Raw genomic sequence first — 24,340 nt, 5'->3', positions numbered from 1 at the left:
TTTAGCTACATCACATCCGAGTTGTTGAAAGCTGTCGGAAGTGCATTGACAGATTGACAGCGTATATAGCCAATGATGAGGACGAGCGAAGACCCACCCACCAGAATCCTTCAAGTGCTGCTCGTAAACTCGTTCTTCCCACTGCCGAACTCGGACTTATGAAATATTGCCAAATCGAAAGTAATTTCGGTGACTGTGGAATCAAGCGACACAGCTGTTTTGTGCTGCAGTGGCAGAGGGAAGAGGATAAATATGGAAATTGCTTTTAAATGAAAATGTGTATTGACATGTGTTTCTGTTGAAAACTGGAATATACAGTACTAAACTTTACACAAAATTACAATTACTACCACAGTTTTTGACAAATACTCCACGCTCCCCTTGACAAGTCACATTTTAGTAGTTCCATAGATGTCTATTTCCGTCACCCACAAAACCACTATTACATATCTAACTCTCACACTGTATGACTCCCGGTATGTGGGGTCGTTTAAGGGCGTGTGAGACGTCAACACGTTATTTGCGATATTTCCAACCGTACATGAAGGTATCATTAGCATTCAGCAACAAAACGTTCATGGTGGTCTGTACAGATTTTTGGAGACGAATTACAGTAATTGCACGGGCCTGCAGAACGCTGCCATGTCTACGATTGATAATAGTTAGCTCTACTCAGGATGGAAGTTATTTATTGCAACATGAACAGTCATGTTTGCATGAGAGAGATCGCCTTAGAGATTTCGCCTTCCCTGCACGTCTCCCAGTCACCACTAGATGGGGCTTTTGAGACAATTTACCAAGCTAAACGCTGGTAAAGTATCCTGGTAAAAGATGTAACGGCTACAGTGAGAATGCTAGAAGATTGGCAATGTACATGAGACTATTTATATAGCCTACGAGAGAGACCACGGCATATAATGATTTTTGAACACCTTAAAAGTCAAATAATTTACCTATCATGTCAAATAGAATTGTCTAGAAATTAGAAATATGAAAATTAAGACATTTGTTTGTTTTCTAGTAATGTGAAGACTGACACTGCCCACTATCAGAAAATGTTTTCAAGCTGAGGCAGGTCAAATACTACTGTCAGTAAAGCAATAAATACAAGCGAACAAAGCAGGGATCAGACAGGGCAGAGTTCATTTGTGGACAATGTGGCAGTGACTGGTAAATATGTTACTGACTAATAAGTGCATGGACAGCTGGTGCAGGAAGAGGCTGTGTTGATTGAAGATCTGATACAGGTGTGTCGAGACACAGATAAAAGGCAACCAAAGCCTACTGAAGGCTACACATTTTTCAACCACATTTCAAAGGAAGAATCTTTTCGGCCCAAGTTATCCAGCTGTTGATTGGCCCTGAAGGAAAGAGGCTGTGGACATGAGAAATTTAAGTTCACAGATGTGATGAGTTCACAAACATGCACTTTTTATTTTTTAGTTCATGTAATTATTTGCACACAGTAGGCTAAAATCAAGAACAAACAAAAGGCAATACGTGGATAAAAAGATTGTGCAGGTAGAGACAAGAAACCCTAATGGGCTTATATGAGGAAATTAGACCAATATTAACAACAATTTCATCAAAGCAGTATACAATAAAGTTCTAAAGGTTCCAAGTTCAAACCAGCCAGCTGCAGGAAGCAATCAAATCCAATAGGAGTGGAAACCAACTCCCCAAATAAACCTCAGAGGCGGAATTGTCTTTGGCCACAGCTATGCCACTTTACGTGCGATCGGGCTGAATCTTCCAGGAAGTGTAAAAAGCAATTAGGTTATTATGGCTGATTAAATGTGCAAAAATTGCTAATGGGGTACATGCACAACTCCACTACTTCCTGAAACTAGTCCAGCTTCTTTATTTCCTGTCATCACTATTGGATTAACTGATTAATGTCAGGTGTGCTGCAGTCACAACAATGATCAGGCACACCAGCACTGCAGGTGAGTGGAATTTGAATTAGCCAGTGAACTCTGGAGCAGCACACAGGTGAGCTGAGTTGTAATCAGCCACAAGTGGACTATGAAAACCCTGTGGGGAGAGAGGAGAGGTTGCATGCCAACTCTGTGAGCGAGGCCTGACTAAATGGCCAGTCACACAGGTATTCCGCTAGTAGACTGAAGATTGAACACTATGCCAAAGTAGTTGCCATGCATGCCATTTGCTAAATAAAGCCACTTGTTAAATCTTACCAACCGGTCTCTCATGATTGTTTGGTATCTTTGTCCAGAGCTAGGTAGAGTGGTGCTGCTACATTAAGCAGACACAGACAGGCAGACAGAAACAGACACAGACAGCAGTGTTTATGGAGGCTCCACTGACCCATTTCAAACACCATGATTCCCTCAGTTTTCACAAACAACCTCACAACTATTCTACTTTGAGCCAAGAATTCCATTATAGTAATCTCACATCATATCTGTTGGAATCAAAAACCCTGCCTCTCTGTTTAGCTATGTGAATAAACACTGGGAAAGGTTAGAAAGTCACTCAGATTTTCAAGTGGTTACAAATGCAAATGCATATGCTTTGCTGCACATCATCTGATCATGATGATGTGCTATCATGATAGCTTAATGCCTGTACAATAAATGTCCTTTCTACTAAGGTCATACATTTTAATCAATAGAGAGGTAAAGTGACCGCCTACTTCCTGCTTCAGCACTGTACCAGAGATTTTCACCCACCATTTATTTTCCCATAGACATAATTTTACTTCGTCAAAGCAAACGGTTCAGCTATATTTAGAATCCGGAGAGACCATAGAACATTTCACTTGGACCAAAACTAAAGAAAACTACATAGAAAAAATATTTTCTTTAAATCCGCTTTTTTTTTTTGCGTTTTGGTCTGGGTGAAATGTTTTGTGGTCTCTCCTGTTTCTAAATATATCTGAACCGTTTTGTTTGAACAAGTATAACTCTTTTTATAAGCATTTTACGAAATGTCTATGGGAAAATCCATGAATCCATAATGGATTTATCCATCCACTGTTTCCCTACATTCTGTCAATCCTCTCCCCTCTCTCTCTTAATTCCAGGAACGCTCGCCCTTGCTATCTTTCTTTCTTTTGTTAAAATTGGCTAAGTGGTGGGTGGTGGTGTCTGTGGCAGCGGTGTCTGTCACAATTGTGATGTCATCAATGATGTCACTTGAGACATACCCAAACTACAATGCTTACTGTGGCTGAACCGCTAGGGTTACAGACAACTGCCTGACCTTTTCTGAAAGGTAAGACTTTAAAGTTTCTGTTCCAAGTGTCAGAATGACTCTGTGTTACTGACCCTGAGTAACACCAGCTCAAACACAGTGGTTGATTCTCGCCTAGAATAAAAAACACTTTTAGAGTGTAAACAGTTACCTGTGGCTGTTGTATTTATGGCTAGAAACCCAATGGAGACATAGCCACAGGCCTTACCACATCCCAACTCAAAGAAGATGAAAAAATACCAAAACATGAGTATTTGGCAGTGGTTTTTGTAGGGAGATACCTAGGTGGATTTCCAAAAAGCCATTTGAAAAAGCCAAATAATCTGAAATATTGTCTTTGTCTTTGTACAAAGACGGCTATAACTTCCGCTGTGTTGATCTGATCCGAAAAAGGAAGACAGGGTTCGATGCGCAAGATTCAGACGATTAATTTGCTATGTAGCAACGTAACGCCCGTTTTACGGTGCACTGCAAGAGGGTTCCACTGAGTCTTTACTGCAGGTCAAGTCTGAGGTAGAAAAGTAATGCAGAGATAATGGAATCGATCAAAAGCAGATCAACCATGAACCGGTAAAATAACTCCATAACATCTTCATATTCTTCGTCTTCTCTTCACTGTCTTGCCAATCTTGTAGCGTATTCCAAAAGCCACTGCAGTGCCCATTACCTGTATGGTAAGCATGATGATGGTGAGTGATAGAGAAAATTTACATCACATTAGCCTTTATTTGGACAATCACTAGTTATTAATATATTCATATACATTTCCATTTTAGTTACATATAGTTATGACACAGACAGACTTCATATTTAGATGACCTGTGTACATACACAGATAGACATCATATTTGGATAACCTGTGTACACAGACAGACGTATTTAGATAACTTGTACCTTACATTTGCAGCTCCTCTCTATCGCACACTGTGCCCTGTCACCGTGCCACGGTGCCCTCTACAGGGCCAGAATTACAGACAGGTTGAGTCTACAGAGTAGCCTTCAAGTGTGCGTCAAGACATGTAATCTGATGTGTGTCCTATAAGTATCTTTGACTTTCTGTTCAATGTATGTAAGCCTGTGTATCCATCCGTGAATATACAAGAGTGCATCTCTTAGCCAAGATCTATGTCAAATACATCATATCAGACGACTTCTTCTGACTCCTGGCTCCATCATTTCATTTCAACTGGTTTCCTTCAAGTGGTTCACTGTTTACCTTTTGGCTGTGGAATTTCATGGTATTTTCAACACCAGATTAATTAAGGTCATGTTGTTGCACTCAATACACTCATCGTCTCCCTCCTGGCCCATTTGCACATCTAGTAGCTTTAGTAACTTCGCCACCTTCAGAATCAGCTGTCATAATTTAGAAAGGTCCTTCCTTTTGAATTTAGAGTAGCTCATTCCCGATTTGCCTGTATCTGGATTCAGTCTGGGATAGGGGATGACATGGAAGAGCTGAGGCAGGGAGTAGATGAAGTTGACCAGCTGAGGAATGAAGAAGAGCAGCATTGTTTTGCTGAAGTGTCCAAGGATGCCGACTACAGCAAAGGTCATCCCGGCAAAGTAGCAGAAAGTGTCTCCCACAAACACAGATGAGGGGTACCAATTGTGGTAAAAAAGTGCTAACGTGATGAAGAAGGGTATCATGAAGTAGAGGGAGAACACGTGGTGATCACAGTAGTCTCCACTCACCTCCAGCAGGTTGAAGAGGATGATGGAGCCGGAGATGAACAGGGCTTGACCTGACTCGATGCCATTGATGCCTGCTAGGATGTTGATGGCATTAGTACAGAATACTGCCAGCATCCCCATGTAGATGTAATAGAGAATACTGAGATCCAAGTTCCACCCCAGCAGGGCTCTGAAGGGCTTGGGCACCATGACGACCGTGTTGTGGAAGTTGGTGAAGTAGACCATGAGCAGAGGCAGAGAGGCAATGGTGGGGAGCAGCCTCTTGTGTCTCCACCGTAAGTTCAGCATGTCGTCCGCGAAGCCCAGGAAGATCATGCAGCAGATGGCCAACAGGGCGACGATCAGCTTCACAAACTCATGTGGGAAGCCTATGCACTGATCTCCTACGAAGCTAAAGAAAGGCACTGGGATGAAGAGGCAGAGGATGATGAGGAACACTGTACCACCTGATGACTCCCTGGGACTCTGAAACTTCATTTTGGAGTACTTTGTTCATGTCTATTCTGTACAGTCTGGCAGTGATGAAATGGTCTTTGAAAGCAGGGATGAGTTTCATTGTGACCCAGCAGCCGAGTGCAAACATGATTCCATTGATCACAAGCGGTAGAACAGGAAATGGTTTAGAACCTTTATTCTGAAGGGCCCAGACAGACACCACCACCACAGAGCTCACTTAGCCAATTTCAACTAAAGACACTGATGACATCACAGTTGCTTGAGTGACATCACAACAATTGCTCGAGTGACATCACTGATGACATCCCAATTGCTCAAGTGACAACACTGATGACAACACTGATGGCATCACAATTGCTCAAGTGACATCACTGATGACATCACAATTGTGACAGACACCGCTGCCACAGACACCATCACCCACCACTTAGCCAATTTTAACAAAAGAAAGAAAGATAGCAAGGGCGAGGGTTCCTGGAATTAAGAGAGAGAGGGGAGAGGATTTACAGAATGTATGGAAACAGTGGATGGATAAGACTCAAAACCTTTGGGGACAGAGCCTTCAGCGTGGCTGCCCCCACCCTCTGGAACGCTCTCCCTGCCGAAATCCGTAATGCCCCGACCCTGAACAGTTTCAAAACACACCTCAAAACACATCTCTTTTCCATGGCCTTTCCACATTAGTTAGTTCAGTTTAGTTCAACCATCCCTGTTGTTTGTTTTGTTTGTTTGTTTGTTTTCCTCCCCCTCTCTCCCCTATCTGTATCCCACTTTTGTGAAGCGACCTTGGGTTTTATGAAAGGCGCTATATAAATTAAAGTTATTATTATTATTATTATTATTATTATTATAAATCCAGAAGGAGGCGGTAATGCAACATAAAGGATGCCAACTGCCATAAAACACCACAGAAGAAGAAGAACTAAGATAGCACATTTCATACACAGAGGCAATTCAAAGTGCTTTAGCCTACATAAAATGGATGAAAAGAAAAGAGCCGTGTTAAAAGGTAAAAAGGTCACAGTGCAAAATGATTAACATTAATGTGACATACTATGAGATCAGAGGACATTAATGTGACATGTGAGATCATACAGTATTTTCACATAAGCATGATATGCTTTTGAGTGATCAGTACTATTGATATTGATAGATAGGCAGTCATTGCACAACAGACTTAGCAAACATTTTGACATACTGATATACCCATAATAGCTAAATGAGTTTGATTATTTTCATATAAGAATTAACCAACACAGTGATAACCCATTTTATACACAGCAAATGATCAATCAGTAGCCTACCTGTGAAATACATATACACGCATAGTCCAATAAGGCAAAATGTGCTCAAAGTGACACCTATAAACGATTTTAGTCAAGCTTAGTGTAGGCAAATGGAATAACGCTCTTCAAACAAGCCGCGCTACATTAGGGACAAAACCACTGTCTATTTGTTTGCAGATGGATGTCCGGTCTGAGGGGAACAGTGCAGAATATGATGTCTATTCCCCATAAAGGCAGAGCCTCATATTTGTTAAGCTTTTAACAGGCTTTTAGCATTTACTTTGACTGATCTGCACAGTATGTACCCAGAGGGAATCTTCCACAGGCAACACGGACTGAAATAGACTTTTATCTTCATCTGGTCAGTCTCGACAAGAGCTAACTGGATTGATTCAAAACTATTTTTGCTATCTGGAATTCGTGAATCGTCTGACTGTTGAAATAAATCTCAACAGAATTCAATTTGAATGAACCTTTTATCTATAGAGAGCCAAAGTCATGCCCACTTGCGTGTTAAGCATATCAACCAAGAGATTTCCTCCACCATTTTATTTTCCATAGACATTTTGTACAATCCTTATTAAAAAAAAGTAGTTGGTCAAATTATATAACATTTCACTCTTCTTTTCTTCTTTTCTCTCAAAAAAACATTTATTTATTTATTTATTTATTTATTATTATTAATTTTTTTTTTCAGTCTGAGTGAAATGTTCTATGGTCTCTCCTGATTTAAATCTAGCTAAATTGTTTGGTTTGACCAAGTAAAATATTTTTTTTAACCAAATGCCCATGGAAAAATAAATGGCGGATGAAATCCCTTGGTTTGTATGCCTAAACTGGAAGTAGGCCTGACTTTGGCTCTCTATTGTCATGTTACAGGCAGGAAGGAATGGTTCATCTGGTCAAAACCAAATAGAGGTTTGTCCGTGTTGGAGGTCGTTTGAGTGGAGGTTAAAGTGTCCTTGAGCATTCCTCTATCTTTCCCATGACCTTTGACCTCCATGCAGGGCCAAAACAAACACAAAACAGAATTTCACAGCAGATATCATCAATAAAGTATCACATTAACACATGGATTCAGTTTTAGAGTGGATTTCCCCCTTGAAAAAATTATCCGCCCTTGCGTCCAAGTTCCAGATAATGGAGTTCTCACGGTGCCTACAGGCAATAGACTAAGTGATGAAGGGCCTATTAAGGGGTATGTAAATACAATGTATGCAGTGTATGACATTTATGACAGCAGTCTGTTGGCCTTCGTTCGGTGAAGTGCTGTGGAATCAGACATGCAACATGTCTGAGTCATCTGTGGAAAATCAAGACCACAAGACAACATTCTTCCACACTGATTGTTAATCTTCTGGCATCATAATCTGATCCATTTACTGACTGCACACTGTATGTCCTTTTATATGAAAAAAATAAAAGTAAAACATAAAAAGGCAACTTCTGAGGACAGCATGCTTGTTTTCTGACAGAAATGAGAAAATATCTAGACAATATCTGCATTTCTCAGTGCAGAGCTGTAATATAATTAATATTGTGCAAGATACATAGTAATTATCGATGCTTCCTCCAGGATCTTCTGCATTCTGCGTTGGAGGTTTACTCTTGAGACAAAGACCAAACCAATATTAAAAGTTCTTGAGTCAGAGGTCTTATTTAAAAGTCTCATGAGAGTAAAGGGCAGTATAGTGCAGCGATTTATGATGGTCGCCACCGACCATGATCATATTCTATTGGACATTGATGATAGAATATGATCATGGTCGGTGGCGACCATCTTAAATCGCTGTAGCCTATAAACTGCCCTGAAGAGAAGCACCACAGCAAGGATGCTATACATACTCTTCTTCCAAGAGGAACAGGAAGACCAGGGCCCAGTTGCACAAAGCACCTTAGGTTAAGATTTCCCTTAGGGTCAGAGTTAAGTAAGGTGTCCATAAAATAGAATCGGCTGCACAAAACACCCTTAAATCTTCTCCATAATAAGGTTAAACAATTTAAGGAAAACATAAGCACAAGATTTAAGGGTGTTTTGTGCAGCCGATTCTATTTTATGGACACCTTGGGCTCTATTCTCCACCTGGCCTTAAATTTGCGTTTATGGCATGGCGCAGTGCTATTAGTGGGCGTGGTCACGCGCATTCCCTAATTTTTCCTTGGCGCTAAACAGCAGAATGCGCGGCGCTAACCATTTAACCATGCCTTTTTAAGCGTAGAATTATTCACAACTGTGGCCATTGGTGATCTCCTGTAAACCAATCACATTCCTCCCTTCCAAGCTCCGATCTACGGAGCGACTCGATCCAGTCCGGTTGCGGCTGCATGCTGTCATCTCTTCATGCCAATTCGGATATCTCAGCGCATCACAGATCATAGCCTGAATAAAACGATTCAACCTACAGGCAAATACAGATCTGTTCAGCAGGGCTGATGGTCTCCCTGTACAATATAGAACGTTAACTATCGGTGACATTCCTGATACCATCCACTTCCATGATCTTTATATGTTGTAAACACATAACTTTCACAATAGTGAACAAGCCCCCCCACTCAGCTCATTCAGGGCAGACTTAGTTTCATAACTTGTAGGCTACCTGCTGCTCCTGCACATCACAACACAGGCTAAATGATGCGACATAAATATACATTATGTAAAGTAATGGCATAAATGTGTTTTTATTGAAAACATGTCAAGTAAGCTAAGTCTTGTAGGAGCGGACATCACAGTACAACCGTGTTACAGTTGTCAAACTCGACTATAACACGTATTTGCGACGGATATATAGCCTATATAACCTGGATTACATGTATGTTTCACATAGGGTTGTGTTTTGATTTTTATGTTTTATTTTGTCCAATATTAATGTTCTAAAATTGCATGTTGTGTTAACATAAATATTATTTATATCTACCACTTAGCCTACTTAGGCTGATTTGGTTGCTTTTTCTTGTCAAAATGTATTAACCCCAAATGCATGCTGGGAGAGATGCAAATGTGTGTCTGTGTGTGGCGTTTGGTAGGGGAGGGAGGCACACAACGTGCCGTGGCACACTGAATAAGGCCTGGTTTTGAAAAGTGTTAACTGCAAAATTAATGCCCTTTGGGAAGATCACTTTAGGCTGGCATTTAAGGCCGAAACGCCCATTCTAGCCCATTCTGGCACTGCGCCACGCCTCTTCAGCGTAAAGTGCATTTCGGGGTGTAAAGCGTGTTTTATTTTGCGTTTAAGGCCAGTTTAGCACGTAAGGCCAGGGAGAGAATAGAGCCCCTTAACGCTGACTCTAAGGGAAATCTTAACCTAAGGTGCTTTCAATAATGAGAGACTAGTAGAAAGTATAACAAGCTTTAATGATACAACAAATTAATTTTGGCGTATGACTCCATGATATGATGACGCTCTCCTGAGATGATGAGAGGGCGTCGTCAGTGAAGAATAGGATAGGAAATCCCCCATAGGGAATTCTTCAATGAGGAGTCATGACGATGGTGGTGGTTAGGGGAGGAGGTGGGGCGAAAACAACTGCTTCAGCGATGATGATCAGCAACTGAGAATGACATATGGCACATACACAGCAAACAGAGTAAACATGGACCCTGATATACTATGCTGATTAGGTGATTGGGATCAGCTGGAGAGGAATACCTTGGGCTGATTGGTTATTGCCACATGTGTGGTAAACTGTGAATGGGTGAGGAGACAGCATCAGAGAAAACACGATTTCAGACGGACAAGCCCGTCTTTATTGTCACACGATTACAATCAACACATGCACGGAGGGCCACAACACACACATGCTGACGGTGGCCGGTGAAATTTGTCCTCTGCATTTAACCCATTTAAAGGGGGCGAGCCTAACAATGAATGGGTTATACAACCTCAAAGAAAGGGGGCGTGCACTGTGATATGACAAGACTGGGCGTTGGCTGTTAAGTAGTCTTCATTATTGAAAATAGTCCAAGACATCATTTGTGCAACTGGGCCCAGTCCTTTATGTCAGTGGTTCTCAAAGTGGGGTCCGGGAACCCTCATGGGTCCTTGAGGGGGTTCCAGGGGATCCCCAGCAACGAGCGGAGTAATTTATTTTCACCAATACATCCATAACCGTAACACAATGACAGAATGTATGACTATAATGTGGTCATGGGTTTGATACACTTTTTGTAGCATAATAAAACATCTAAAAGCAAAAATCTTATCAGAGGGGAGCACGGGGACAAAATCTTATCAAATGGAGGTCTGGTCTAATTTGTCTAGTGACTCTACGCAGGTATACGGGAGCAGGTATACGCAGTATGGTAAGCTCCAGGATTTGATACCCATTTAAAAATGTGCAAGGATACACAACAATATTTTTCCCTTCAGTGATTTTGTTTTTGCAAATATCTGGTAGATAACTGCAGGGGAAGGCATCTCCTCCATTCACAATTAACTCTCAGACTTTTTCATATCAAGGACCCCTAATTTAGTCCACGTAAGGTGGACTAAAGTCCTAGGCTCGCCCGCCCTGCAGCTCGCCCAGCTGGACCTGCAGCTTGCATACGCTGTGCGGCCTCACCCTGGCTGCTCCTTGATGGCATACTTCAGGAATGCTGGATCACCTGTCCTGGAGCTGGCAACATACAGCTGTCCATGGCTGAAGATGGGGGTCCCATGTCTGCCCCTGGGACTTGATTTTGCTCTTATGACATCACTGATGACATCATCAGTGGAACTATTATGACATTACTGATGATGTCACAACTGCTTTTATGACATCACTGATGACATCACAACCTCTTATGACATCACTGATGTCACAATGCCTCTGACATTACTGATGATGTCACAATGTATGACATCACTGATGACATCATCACTCACTGGGACTCACTGTGTGTGTGTGTGTGTGTGTGTGTGTGTGTGTGTGTGTGTGTGTGTGTGTGTGTGTGTGTGTGTGTGTGTGTGTGTGATGTCACAATGTCTCCGACAGTGTTCACATCACTGATGATTTCATCAGTAGCTATAGCCTATGAGACATTTCCCTTTGAATTGAATACAGTTGGTGTGGTGAGTAACTCTGACACGCCCAAATATCCATCTAAATAAAAGTAAACTTGGGCGCTGTTCTCAAAGAGATAACGGCATTTACTGCATGATGGAATGAATGAATGACTTATGAATGTTTAGCATAGTTGAGCTGGGAGGAAAAGCCAGGCAAGCAGCTGCTGCATAACGTTACTTCCTCAACACAACACACTCAACACTTGATCAATCAAAGACGAACTTTACTCCCGGTAGACATTTATTGTCCCACCTTTGAAACTGAAGTTTAGATAATATTTAACAGAAAAGCGAGTGTGTTGGATAACTTTATTTTCCTCTGCATGCAGCAGAGTTGGGTCCAGACGGACAGGCTCCTCGTCACCTACGCGCAGAAACAATGGTTCGTGGACGGATAGCCTACATACCGATGTGATGCTGTTGTGCTTCAACATGGGGCTCCCAACACTCATTGTACCATGCATGCGCAATTTTCTGTCTCCTGACTTTTGGCCATTTAACTTTTCACAGGTTTCCACCGTTGCCAAGGTGCTTCTTGGAGTCTGTGGGCTAGCGGTCGTCGTCATTTTGATAGCGGTGCCCACGGCAATATATTTGAACGGTGAGTCTTTGTGATTTAGCATCTTGCTATGCATTTTTGTTCCGTCTATGCTCCGCTGCACCATAAAACACCCGACACAAAGTAAATTACGCACACGTCATTACGCATGGTCCATTTGGACAGGGTGGGAAATTACACAGTTGCAACATGCTGATAGGAAATGTGAATCCAACATTTCCATGCAAGTATAATTTAGGAACAGAGCGGAACAGACGTCTAGATGGGGGATAGGCTATCCCTAATTTCTTTCCATTTAGACGCAGCATGCTCTAGTAGCCTACCCAGCTAGAAATTTTTTGTTCTAAGAACGTTCTGAGAAGGTTACGCAAAATGTTCTTGTAATATTTTTCGCGGCAAGTTTTCTTTTAGTTCCCAGAATGTTCTATGATAACATTCTCTAAAAACATTCAAAAAATGTTTGTTGATAACCTTCTTAAAATGTTTGGTGACAACATTGCTAGCACATTATGCCATAATGTTCTTAAAAACGTTCTCCGCGGGTAGTTTTCTTTTAGTTCCCAGAATGTTCTATGATAACATTCTCTAAAAACATTCAAAAAATGTTTGTTGATAACCTTCTTAAAATGTTTGGTGACAACATTGCTAGCACATTATGCCATAATGTTCTTAAAAACGTTCTCCGCGGGTAGTTTTCTTTTAGTTCCCAGAATGTTCTAGGATAACATTCTCTACAAACATTCAAAAAATGTTTGTTGATAACCTTCTTAAAATGTTTGGTGACAACATTGCTAGAACATTATGCCATAATGTTCTTAAAAACGTTCTTAGCTGGTAGTTTTCTTTCAGTTCCCAGAATGTTTTAGGATAACATTCTCTACAAACATTCTAATAATGTTTGTTGATAACCTTCTTAAAATGTTTGGTGACAATATTGCTAGAACTTTATGCCCTAATGTTCTTAAAACATTTTGAACAATAACTTATTTTTGTTCCCAGAATGTTCTAGGTAGAATGAAATTCTCTAAAAACATCTTAAAGATGTTTGGTGATAACCTTCTTAAAATGTTAAGGTACAACATTGTTAGAATACTATGCCCAAATGTTCTTAAAAAGGTTTTGGACTGGAACGTTTTCAACATTCCGCTGCAAGAATAATTATGTTGAAAACATTATATAAATGTTTTCTGGTAAAATCCCTGACTGTGATCCTTGACACTGTGGTCACTAGGATGACTGACAATTTACCCTATTGTAATTGGACTATTAATACAATCATACATGAATATTCAAACATCTTTCAACAGAATAACATTTTTCATTCATTTATTCATTTTTACCATAACATCTCAAAAACGACATCATCACATTACTTGTATATTGACTTGTGTTTGATGTATATATGTTTGTAGTGTTAAAGTTGTGTGAACTGTCACAGATGTGTGGAGACTGTGGAACTAGCTAGAGAACATACAAAGCTGTTCACATTATAAAGGCTGGTCACATTAAGGGGGAAAAAAAGAATTTTTACTCATTGTCATTTGAAAAAAGTGGTCTGTGGTCTGGGTTCTCCTCATGCTGACCCTCAACTTCGGACTGTCCAGCATCGCTGGCTGACAACGCAGGCTGTGATCTGCTCCCATAGGCTGCTGTCCTTCTGCACCGGAGCGGAAGACCTGTCCGCCGACAAGGCTGAGGGGATGAGAAAAGAAAAAGACAAATTAATGCAAGACAAGCTTTTATAGTGAACGCATAGGTCAAGGAACTGTAAGAGAAGAGGTAGAAATTTAACAATGTGGCTTTGTTGCCTAAACCTAACCAACGGCACTACACATGTTTACTAGAGATGCACCGATTGCCATTTTCTTGGCCGATTCCGATTTCCGAATAGTCTGACTTGCCGATACCAATTTTGGCCGATTCCGATTTTCTTTCCAAGAACAATAATTGACGGGTTATTTTTTAATTTTTTTACTTTGCTTTAACACTTTGAGTGCCACGGCCCTTGGGCAAAAGGTGCTGTACTGTGCCACATAAGCCGCAATGCATCTTAATATAGCCATATCATTTTTTGTGTTCCTCTTATATGGACAACCAAATGGCCTCAATGAAACTTTGAACCCTTCTGTTTCATTAAAAAAAAAAACTGTGTTTATAAACCGTTCCATTTTGGAAATACACCCCTCTGAAAAAGAGTGTTTTCGACCGAAAAGAGCATGCTGAAATTAGTTTTTGAGATAATCACATCTTTATGTTAGAAAGGCGACAGAATGAATTCTGCTTTGAGTTCGAGCCTGCTGCTTGCTGCCTGGGTGTGTGTGTGTCAATGGTTGTATGCTGTTAGTGCCCTGCGTGCCCAACCCCCCTCCTCCCCCTCCTCCGTGGTGGGAGGAGTCGAGTGTCTCCCCTGCGATTTGCTCTGTTTGATCTGCTGCACTGAAAAGTCCGCTGCCTGCATCCCCCGCTCCTTCACAGCGTGTCCTCGGCTCCCAGCCGAGAACAATGTAACCCCTCAGAAAGACGCCGCTGTCGGCAACTAAATCATATGGATGGACCATAGCAGCGGACACGGATGGGGCTCAACCGTGGCAGCAGATGACTGCTGTTCACAGGCACAGCCAAGTAACGTTATGCTTCAAGCATATCAATGGCGATTTCCGTTTCCTCATGACTTCTTCTCTCTTTTCTCCTGGCCTCTGTCTAATCGGGAGGGCACTGTCGCCACCTAAGGGTTCTGTAAAATAGGCTAGACACATTCAACAGCTTCAAGAAGCGATGTAAGAGGCTTAGATCGACATTCCCCCGTCAAAATATGAATTTGGAGTTATTGACGCCATTTGGCGTCGCTGGCAGTCTACAGTAAATTTCTCTTGACGCCATATGGCGTCGCTGGCACTCAATGTGTTAATAGAAAATTAAGATTCATGTCACATTTCTTATCATTTGCATGAGGGGCTCCAGATGGAAAGTAGCCTATGGCTAAATCTGTTACAAAGCATCTCTTCCCCTATGGGGTTTAATGTTTTTTTTGTATATGTCCCTGCCAAATAAACGAATAGAATAAAAATAAATAAACATCAAAATGTTATCCCTGGACAAGGAGTTTATAGCTTATAGGTCTGGAGCCCAGAGACCTTCGAAGCCATGCCCACTCTACAGTTGTGGATTTGGCTGTAGATGAGGAAATGAGTTTGAGTTGAGTTTACACACTGAGTCAGTTTCTTTTAATCCGCCATCCGGAAAAAAAATCATCACGCACAGTAAAGCTTGCACACTGGTCTGATGTGTTTTATTATTATGTTTGTCGTTCTATTCGCAATACGAAACAAATAGTCCTCCTCTCCTGTATCCACGTTACAACGTGACTGACTGACAGATAGCAGCAGCAGCTGATCTGCAGCAGGCAGCGGTGACAGCTGGTCAGGGAATGTAACACAGGGCTGGATAGTAGCCTACCTTCACTTCGCCAAGCCGGCTGTGTTGCACTGTGGCTGGGGAGAGAGAGGGGCCGGTGAGGTGAAGCGAGCCACTCAGACCGGAGTGGACTCCAGCCGAGCGGGACTCGGCAATGTACCCTGCTCCTCCGCGGCTTATTTTCAACTTGCATGTGTGACAAACTGTACAATTTCCACAATGAGGATGACATGCTGGCATGTTTCCTTTTGGCTGCTTGTGGTGCGGGCACGTCACGTGAATGCATGCATCGTGCAGCTGCAGGTATTTGACCAAACAAAAAAAGGGGAAAGCCGACCGGCGCAGAGAATCGGCTATGTGGACTGACCGGAGCCGGTCACCAGTCGGGCCCGATCACGTGAAAATCGGCCATTTCCGGTCACGTGCCGATCGATCGGTGCATCCCTAGTGTTTACTTTAGTTCTTAACGGCGGTGCTGGGTGTGCAGAGACAGTAGTCTGCTACTGAAACACACAGGCCACATCTTTTTTCTGGACGGACAGATTTGTCACCGCAAATTAGAGGCATTTTTTATTTTATTTTTAAATGGCATTGACATTCCAAAACAACAGAAAGCTATCCTTTCTGATGGATCGTGTGTCTGCAGTTAAGTCCTTCCAGAGTCATGTTCACAGCACACAGAACACAACACAGCTTATAGCCTAATATATTTAGATAATCTTTCAGTCATTTTCTATAGGATAACCACTGTGTGTACGCGTTTCTCCCCCAGTGGCAGCATGGTCTGGGGGAGAAACGTGAAACGAAAGTAGACCAAGATGCGTGTTGCATCTCAAGTATCCAAATATTCACTGTTGATTACCACCGAATATCCGGAGCCCAAATGTTTTTATTCGGGCCAGCCCTAGAATTAGATGACTATGAGCTGACAAATAAATTAGCATATACTTCCTGCTTAATATTTCCTCCTACTGGGCATCCGGGTAGTGTAGCGGTAGATTCCCTGCCTACCAAGACGAGGGTCGCAGGTAAGCCTGCACGATATGAGGAAAATCTGCGATGTGCGATAACATTGTTCAATATAGCGATGACGATACGACTTGCGATAAATAAACAGATATTAAAGTACCGTAAAATACCAATTAGAAGCCGACTTCCAAATTGCCGCGGGTCCCATATTTAAGCGGGGTCTGGATACATATTTTGTACATAAAAGCAGGTCCCAATTTGACGCCCGGTTAGTTTTTTCAATGTTTTCTTTTTACCTTTGCGACATCCTGTGGAATGCATCTCCCAAACACAACGAAGAAGAAAAATCGGATGAAGAAGACGAACAACGAGGAAACGAGGAACAACGAGGAAAAAAAAACACATGCACGAAACTTGCTGATCAAAATTCGTTTTCCATCAACATCTGATGATTCTGAAAATTGTGTAGGCATTTCCTGAAGATTTTTATACACTAAAACCGACATCTCTGGTGTAATAATTATTTTGAGAAATGTGCCTATGGTATGTTTCCCTGCCAGCGGGCATAGAAGTCAGCTTCTAATTGGTATTTCACGGCACTTTCACATGTGCGCTACTGAAGAGGGTAGGCTCCGTGAGTGATGAACTTTTTAAAAATTCGTTTTCCAGCAACACCTGACAGTTATGAAAATTGTGTAGGCATTTTCTGAAGATTTTGTAGGCCTACAAATCTGACATCTCTGATTGAGAAATGTGAGTATGATAGGCTATAATGTTTCCCCTGCCAGCGGAGGAGGCAGCGCATGCAACAAATAATCTGCTCACATGATGATCATGTTCTCTCACCTTCAGCGGAGAAAGTTTAGTGGTAAATACCGGTAGGTCACAGTTCAGCTCAAATTTTATTTGATTTCATGTACAGGCCAGAACTGGCATGCAATGCTCTGCTGCGCTGAGAGGGAGGCGCGGCTCTCCCCATAGACAAGCAATCGTGTGGGGGGCTGTAGCCAACTGAATAAAATAAATGGTTTAAATAAACAATTTCATACTATTCACAATCTTTGCTGAGCAATATTTTTGTACAAAAATAATTAAAGCAGGTCCCAAACTGCCGCAGGTCCCATATTGACGCGGGGTCTGGCTACGTATTTTGTCAATTAACGCCCGGGCTAATAATTGGTATTTTACGGTATGCATATTAGCTATACAGTTCCTATGTCTTTCTGCTTTAATAATGGTAACATAGACCCCAAACATAGCCTATGCCCACTGAATAAAGAAATTCAATTCTAGCTGAAACTACACACTGGTGTGCTGGTGTTTGGGCTTTGGCAGAGGGGCGGAGTGCACTGTTGCAAGGGGACGGTGTGCGCTGGATTTTCAACACAAGACAAAATGATCAGATGCTGAGTGTGAATGCATGACGCATGTAAATAAAACCACTTTTGTTATTCATTGCGTTTCAGGCAGTCTTTGCAATGTGTTTATTGCGCATGTTCATATTGCGATGACGCAATCGCGTCTATACAGACACGATTGGCTGTGTCTGCGGGCGGGAAGCCAGATTAAGGGCATGAGGTCGCTGTACGACCGCCTCCTCTAGTCGGTCAGGGCGCCTGTTCGGGGCGGAAGGGGACTGGTGGGAATAGTGTGATCCTCCCACGTGCTACATCCAGCCACTGAAGCTCCCCGCTATCAGGTGAAAAGCGGCTGGGAAATGTGCATGTGTCGGAGGAAGCATAGTGCCAGTCTACGGCTCTCCCCAGATCGACAGAGGGGGTGGAGCAGCAAGCGGGGCAGCAGAGGGAAATTGGCCAAGTACAATTGGGGGAAATGAGAAAAAAATATATATAAAAAGGGATAACTCACCTACTGATGTTGACGAGTCCGTTAGTGGCGTGTGCTTTGGGTTGAGGCTGAGTGAGGTCAGTCAGACTGAGGATGATCTGATGTTCAGTGAAGATGAGGTTGGAGCAAACACACAGAGGGCACATCTAGAAACACACACCCACACCAACAATTACTCCCAACAGCTTTTAGAAGCACCTGAAGAGTATGGCAACTGTATCACATTTGAAATATTCCATGATTAAGATAAGACATGGGGATCTGTGCAAAGAAAAACAGACATCCAGAGCAGGACTCTACCTTAGTCTCTTCCTATTTAAGCCCTGCTTGGGGGAAGTCTGCTGAGAGTGGGCAGGATGCTCTACACAGGGCAGCGCTGAGCAGCGGGTGGATGGCTGGTATCCCAGCAGAGGGTGGGTGGCTGGTACAGGCCCTTGACAGGTGACATGACCGCTCTGGGAATCACAAACGGGAAGATATTATATATACTGTATTCCAACCACATGCAAGCACCAGGTCCCTCAGCTTTTTTTAAATAAAATACAGTTGTACTGTCATACCTCTGGGCAGCTGTATCTGTTGTCGATGGCGATGGAGTGATGAGGGGGTAGTGACGATGCAGCGTGCACAGGGCAGCCTCTGAACACACTTAACCTGGACAACAAAGTCAGATTGCAGTCAGAAAACTTCATTTTCTATCTGTACTCATAAGTGGCTTTTAATTGGATATACTGTATACTGATATACCAAGATATATGGACAATTGTGCTGTAATTTCAAAGTTACAACTGCTATCATGTTTTTTTTTTTTTTTTGGGGGGGGGGGGGTGGGGGGGGACTCAATGAAGCCAGACGATCAATTTTCCTATTACTTTTCTCAAGCTGTGGGAGGCCACCACAGCCAAAGAAGGTTGAAAACAAGTTTAGCAGGTATTTTGAGATTTTGAGTGATTTAGTAACTTTCATCTCCATAGTACATCATGGTGAATAATTATTTTCATAAAACACAAGGGAAAGTATTTGTTATGGTTTTGGAGGAATGCCACTCTAGAAAATATGAAACCCATTTCCCCGCACGTTTTACTTTTAGACATAACAGATTCAAATATTCATAACTTTTGATCTGAGAGAGCTATGTCAGTGATTCAAAAAGTTATATATAAGGGGAAGTTTCTAATTTATGGAAATTAAACAATTAAAATGTCAAATTGTCAAAAAATGAGCTCCACCTCGCAGTGCCTCACTGGAGCATGTCCTGGGCTGGCCTTAATGCTTGCCATCATCAAATGACTAACTTGTAATCACAAACAGGAACACGTCGCCAAGAATGATATATACTATAACAGCACAGGCGAGGCTGGTTTTGAACCCTCGATCTCTCTCACTAGTTACAAGCCCAGCAACGTTAACCATCAGAACAAAGTGACAATCCTGTTGGCCAAGGACCAATGTGCTTGCTTTATACCTCCAGACCGAGGATCGCTACAATGCTGTATATGCCAAGCTGAAGCACAGGCAAGCACCAGGCCCCTGCTGTTTTCCTTAAACAATGTTTTTATTCTAAAATATATATATATGAAAAGCAAGGATAATTATCAATTAGAATAAAATAAAGTTATCCTGGTCATACCTGGCACCATTTCTGCCATTGCGGACGAGAAGTCTCAGATGGAGTTGATGTGTCGAGCACTAGTTTTTCCGAGGAGATAATGTGGGGGTAGCATGCCGCAGCCCACACAGAGCAGCCTCTGGACACACTGCCTTAAGCTGGACAACCAAGTCAGATAAGATTGCAGTCAGAAAACTTCATTTTCTATCTGTAGTACTCATGAGTGTACTTTTTTTTGTCAGCATCTTCTGGAGAATCTCTTTTTCTGGATTTTTCTCACATTTTCTCCCCAAATGTACCTGGCCAATTCCCTGTTATAACGGTCATTGCGCCAGCCAGAGGGGTTTCACCAGCAGGACGTAGCGCATGGGAGGATCATGCCATTCCCCCCAGTGCCCATTCCCCGAAACAGGTGGCCCGGCCAACCAGATGAGGCGCTAGTGCAGCGACCAGGACTCATACCCTACCGGCTTCCCACCCGCAGACACGGGCAATCTTTAGGAATGTCTGACCAAGCCAGAGGTACCTCTGGCAGGAGTTGAACCTGGGACTCCGCGGTGGTAGGCAAGTGCTTTTACCTCTACACCAGTGGTTCCCACCCACCGGGCCCCGGTCCATAAAGCATTTGCTGCCAGGCCACGGGGAAGCTAATATGATTCTGCAGGGAGAAAGAGAGTGAGATAGCTCTCTCTACACACACACTTGCATTAAGAGAGGGTCCACGAAATTGAGAGTTTACAGTCTATTATTTCACTTGTAATATTATCACTATTCCAGTGTGTCAGAATTTTACATACACTAAGAAGCTGACTGTCCCCTAGCCCCATAACGTGACGCTGCTACTGTACTCCGATAATATTCTCGTACAGCGGTCATCGTCACACAGCGTTCAAATCCTCAATAGGTGGAAAACGCTGTTAAAAAAGCTCTCCTACTCGTATCCGACCTCCGATTGCAGATCCGAAGATATGATAGTCCGCCTAGTGAAGCCAGTAATTTAGCCGGCACTGTTAAAATGATACTGCTTGCGTGAAACAACCGTTTAGAAGCAGTCTTTGTACTGTCCCCATGTCCTCACTGCCTACTGCCCAGGTGGGTTAATCAAAAAGGAGTTTCTGTGTGGAGTTTGCAGTTATCACTCTGCTCCCCTGGGGATGAATCCCCTGCAATATATATATATATATATATATATATAGAGAGAGAGAGAGAGAGAGAGAGAGAGAGAGAGAGAGAGAGAGAGAGAGAGAGAAAATAATCTCTGTTCTGTGATAAACCATGACAAAATAGACAGGTTAACATGCCATTTACTATTTTAGGGTGTGTGAGAAAGAACCCAGTGACAACAGTAACCTTATTTCTCTTACCTTCTGTCGTAGCCTTTCATGATCACCCCTTCAAGACAGACAAAATCCTCCTGACATCACTGCCTAAATTGTGAACAGGAGAGAGTTGTAACTTAGCATTGAGTTAGCAGCTAACGTTATACAGTAGTTGCAACCCATTGGTAGTTGATTGTCTCTGGCAGCTAGCTAAGCAGACTGACTCCCGCACTAACGTCAGCTAGCATTGTTTTGTATACTGTTCACCCTTTGAGTAAATGCAATTCACAAATAAGTCTAAAACGATTTAACTACTTACCGTAACATTAACGTTACATCAGTCTCACGGACTAACCTAGCGTTAAATAACGCTGGTAACGTTGTGTAAAGCAGTCTCTAGAGAATAAGCGCTAATGCAAGCTAATCTGCTTTAGCGTTAGCTAACGTATGCTAGCTGATAGAAAAACACACATAATGTTGCGTTTCGGGGTACACCAAAATACTTCGGTACCGTCTGCTTATACAAGACATACAGTTTCAAATACATTATAAGCAACTAGTTTTGTCAATATTACCGTATCCCGGGCGGCAGGCTACCCTCCGGTGAAACGCCCGCTCGAATTTCAAACGAAACTTGTTGTGCTGTGCTGGCCTGGTCACTTCCGGGTAGTACCTTCTTCTTCTTCTTCTTCTTCTAGTGTATTATGGCGGTTGGCAAACAACTTATGGTGCATTACCGCCACCTTCTGAAATGGAGTGTGGATCAGAATGGTTTCCTAAAACACTACACTATCCTGACTATATTCTTTTACTTAGCCCAGTTTCTTCTAGAAATGAAAATATATCCCTATATCCCACATTCCCTGAATTCAACTGCAATATTGCTTTTAAATCCAGCTTGATACTATTGCTCTCCAATCTGTTGTTGAGGATCTGTCTTTCCTGTTGATAGTATGGACCCGGGTAGTACCTTCTTCTTCTTCTTCTGTTTAATGGCGGTTGGCAAACAGCATTTTGTGCAATACCGCCACCTTCTGAGTTTTAGCAGTTAGTAGGCTACATGGAGCTGATACTTGAATTTGATCACTGAGAGTCTGAGACACATGATTGTGTTTGTGCAGGGCAGGCTAATTTGGATCTTACTGATCTTATTTGAAGAGCTGAAATTTCAGACAAATAGAGATCAGTGCTGAGAGAGAGAAAAAGTACATTTTAAGATCCTAAATGTCAATGTCACCTTGCTACCTTCTCACACGGATAGACAGACAGGCAGACAGACGGACGGACAGACAGACAGACATGTTATTTTAATGTGAGCCAGTTCCAAACATTCTGAGAATTAGTGTTTGGGAAGTATAATTAGTTACTTATTATTGATTATTCATTTAAAAAGTAATACAATGACTTTACTTATTACTTGGTTGTCAACAATCAGCCAAACGTCATACATTTTACACAAATGTTTTAGAAAAAATGTTCTGTAATCCGAGGGGCTTCAATAACATCCTGGAAACATTTGATAAATGTTCCTTTTAGTCGGGGGCCTTAGGGCATTATAAGGGCCGTTTGGTTCAGATTCTTCCAAAAGCACCAAATTTGGCACAGATGTTGTCCATACCATACTTAATAAAATTTTGCTAGGCGCCCCACGGGGCCGCCATATTTGCAAAATCCAATATGGCCACCACCCCAAAAAACGAAAAGGGTTAGAATCATAAATTATACCACTTCTTAGGGGTTTTCTGGGTTGTAGAATCAGCTTCTGATGTTATTTTAATGAATTGAGGTCAAGTTTACCCCTCAAAGTTAGCATAGATGTCACTTTGGGGTCAAATCCAGTGTTTCTGGTGCGTCATCGCAAATTCTACCTCCAAAATAGTATTTCTCATTATAAGCTGTACTGTACATGTATATGTCACATTAGTTTGACATCTCATTATTTGACGTTTACTCCTCAAGGTCACTAGCATAGGTCGTTTTGGGGTTAAATCCAACTTCTTTATACTTATTCATTATTATTATTTTCGGAAATAATGTTTTGCCCTATAACGTTAGATTTTCAAACGTGTCTATTAGAGACAGGGGAGGGGACAAAACGTGACAAACAGTAACAGCATGTATCTTTGGTAAACAGTCATGGAACTGACAATGCAGGGCACTGAGTTCCTCAACCCAGGCCAGATTAGCGTCCTCCGTGCAGATCAGCCGCTGTATGCTATCATCAAACTGCTCCAATGGCAATATCCCCACACTTTGGGAGAAGACAAGCTGGTTGCAATGATGGGCGCGCTGCACATTGAAGACAAGATGCATCTAATGATTGGGAAGCTGCTGCTCGACTCTGGGTCACCGTCCTGTCCAAGGCTGAGGTCCTGACATCCGGTCGCGCACAGTCTGCGCTCAATGAGCATCACATCAAACGCACAAGATATGCTTGGGGTCTGAATACAGCCAGGGGTTGTAGCTATTGCGCAACACACAGGTGAAAACCGTCTATACTGCACCCATGACTGCACCTTACGCCTGCTCTGGACTAAGCGTAATATTTACGCCCGGTCTTAGTGAGAAGAAGGCTTTTGCCCTGTTGGTGCAACTGGCGTAGCTGTTAGGTCGTAAAGTTACGGCCAACTTAGCTTAAGACCAGTCGTAAGACCAGTTGGTGCAACCGGCCCCAGATGTGTAACCATTACAAGGCAGACACCAGGATCCTCCTGCATCTGGCACATGCGGCAGAGCAGGGTCATACAACAGCCTATGTTCGCACAGTAGACAGCGATGTCGTCGTTTTGACAGTCGTAAAAGGTATCGTGACATACCGGTCCATACCATCTACTCTGATCTTGGTCCGTCAAAGTCCTTGGCACTACCCCTCTTCCACAGCTTAACAGGGTGTGACAAGACTTCACAGTTTCTTGGATGTGGCAAGA

At 42.4% G+C, this 24,340-nt stretch overlaps 2 protein-coding genes and 1 pseudogene across 4 annotated transcripts in view; 1 reads left to right on the top strand and 2 right to left on the bottom strand.

The window, feature by feature from the left end:
- Window positions 1-3,805: 3,805 nt before the first annotated feature.
- Window positions 3,806-7,653, bottom strand: LOC310773223 (UDP-N-acetylglucosamine--dolichyl-phosphate N-acetylglucosaminephosphotransferase pseudogene; annotated as a pseudogene). The gene is made up of 3 exons: window positions 7,528-7,653; window positions 4,430-5,542; window positions 3,806-3,907 (listed from the first exon to the last, which is right to left on the bottom strand). The product of its transcript is annotated as a UDP-N-acetylglucosamine--dolichyl-phosphate N-acetylglucosaminephosphotransferase pseudogene (transcript).
- Window positions 7,654-11,967: 4,314 nt separating this feature from the next.
- LOC310773222 (dipeptidyl peptidase 4-like) overlaps window positions 11,968-24,340 on the top strand; it is a gene marked incomplete at its 3' end in the record, with an annotated part of 35,198 nt that continues 22,825 nt past the window's right edge. The window contains exons 1-3 of the mRNA XM_083633114.1: window positions 11,968-12,077; window positions 12,206-12,296; window positions 23,548-23,782. Coding sequence (XP_083489240.1) covers window positions 12,075-12,077; window positions 12,206-12,296; window positions 23,548-23,782 — 329 coding nt within the window. The 5' untranslated portion in view covers window positions 11,968-12,074. The remainder of the gene's footprint in view (window positions 12,078-12,205; window positions 12,297-23,547; window positions 23,783-24,340) is intronic.
- LOC310774335 (uncharacterized protein) lies at window positions 13,690-22,105 on the bottom strand. Of its 2 annotated transcripts, XR_014552594.1 has the most exons (7): window positions 21,989-22,105; window positions 21,459-21,521; window positions 20,116-20,252; window positions 19,046-19,139; window positions 18,786-18,940; window positions 18,507-18,631; window positions 13,690-13,946 (listed from the first exon to the last, which is right to left on the bottom strand). XR_014552594.1 is itself a non-coding variant. In XM_083634392.1 (6 exons), exons 2-5 carry the CDS (start codon window positions 21,476-21,478, stop codon window positions 18,568-18,570), a joined length of 333 nt encoding a protein of 110 aa, XP_083490518.1. In that variant the 5' UTR covers window positions 21,479-21,521; window positions 21,989-22,105; the 3' UTR covers window positions 13,690-13,946; window positions 18,507-18,567. The 2 variants fall into 2 exon arrangements, 1 of the variants encoding a protein (XP_083490518.1); XM_083634392.1 differs by lacking the exon at window positions 20,116-20,252.

Source organism: Poromitra crassiceps (assembly GCF_964638095.1).
Source record: "Poromitra crassiceps genome assembly, chromosome: 3".
NCBI lineage: Eukaryota > Metazoa > Chordata > Actinopteri > Beryciformes > Melamphaidae > Poromitra > Poromitra crassiceps.
Note: the sequence above shows the minus strand (reverse complement) of the source record. Positions and strands in the feature narration are given on the sequence as shown.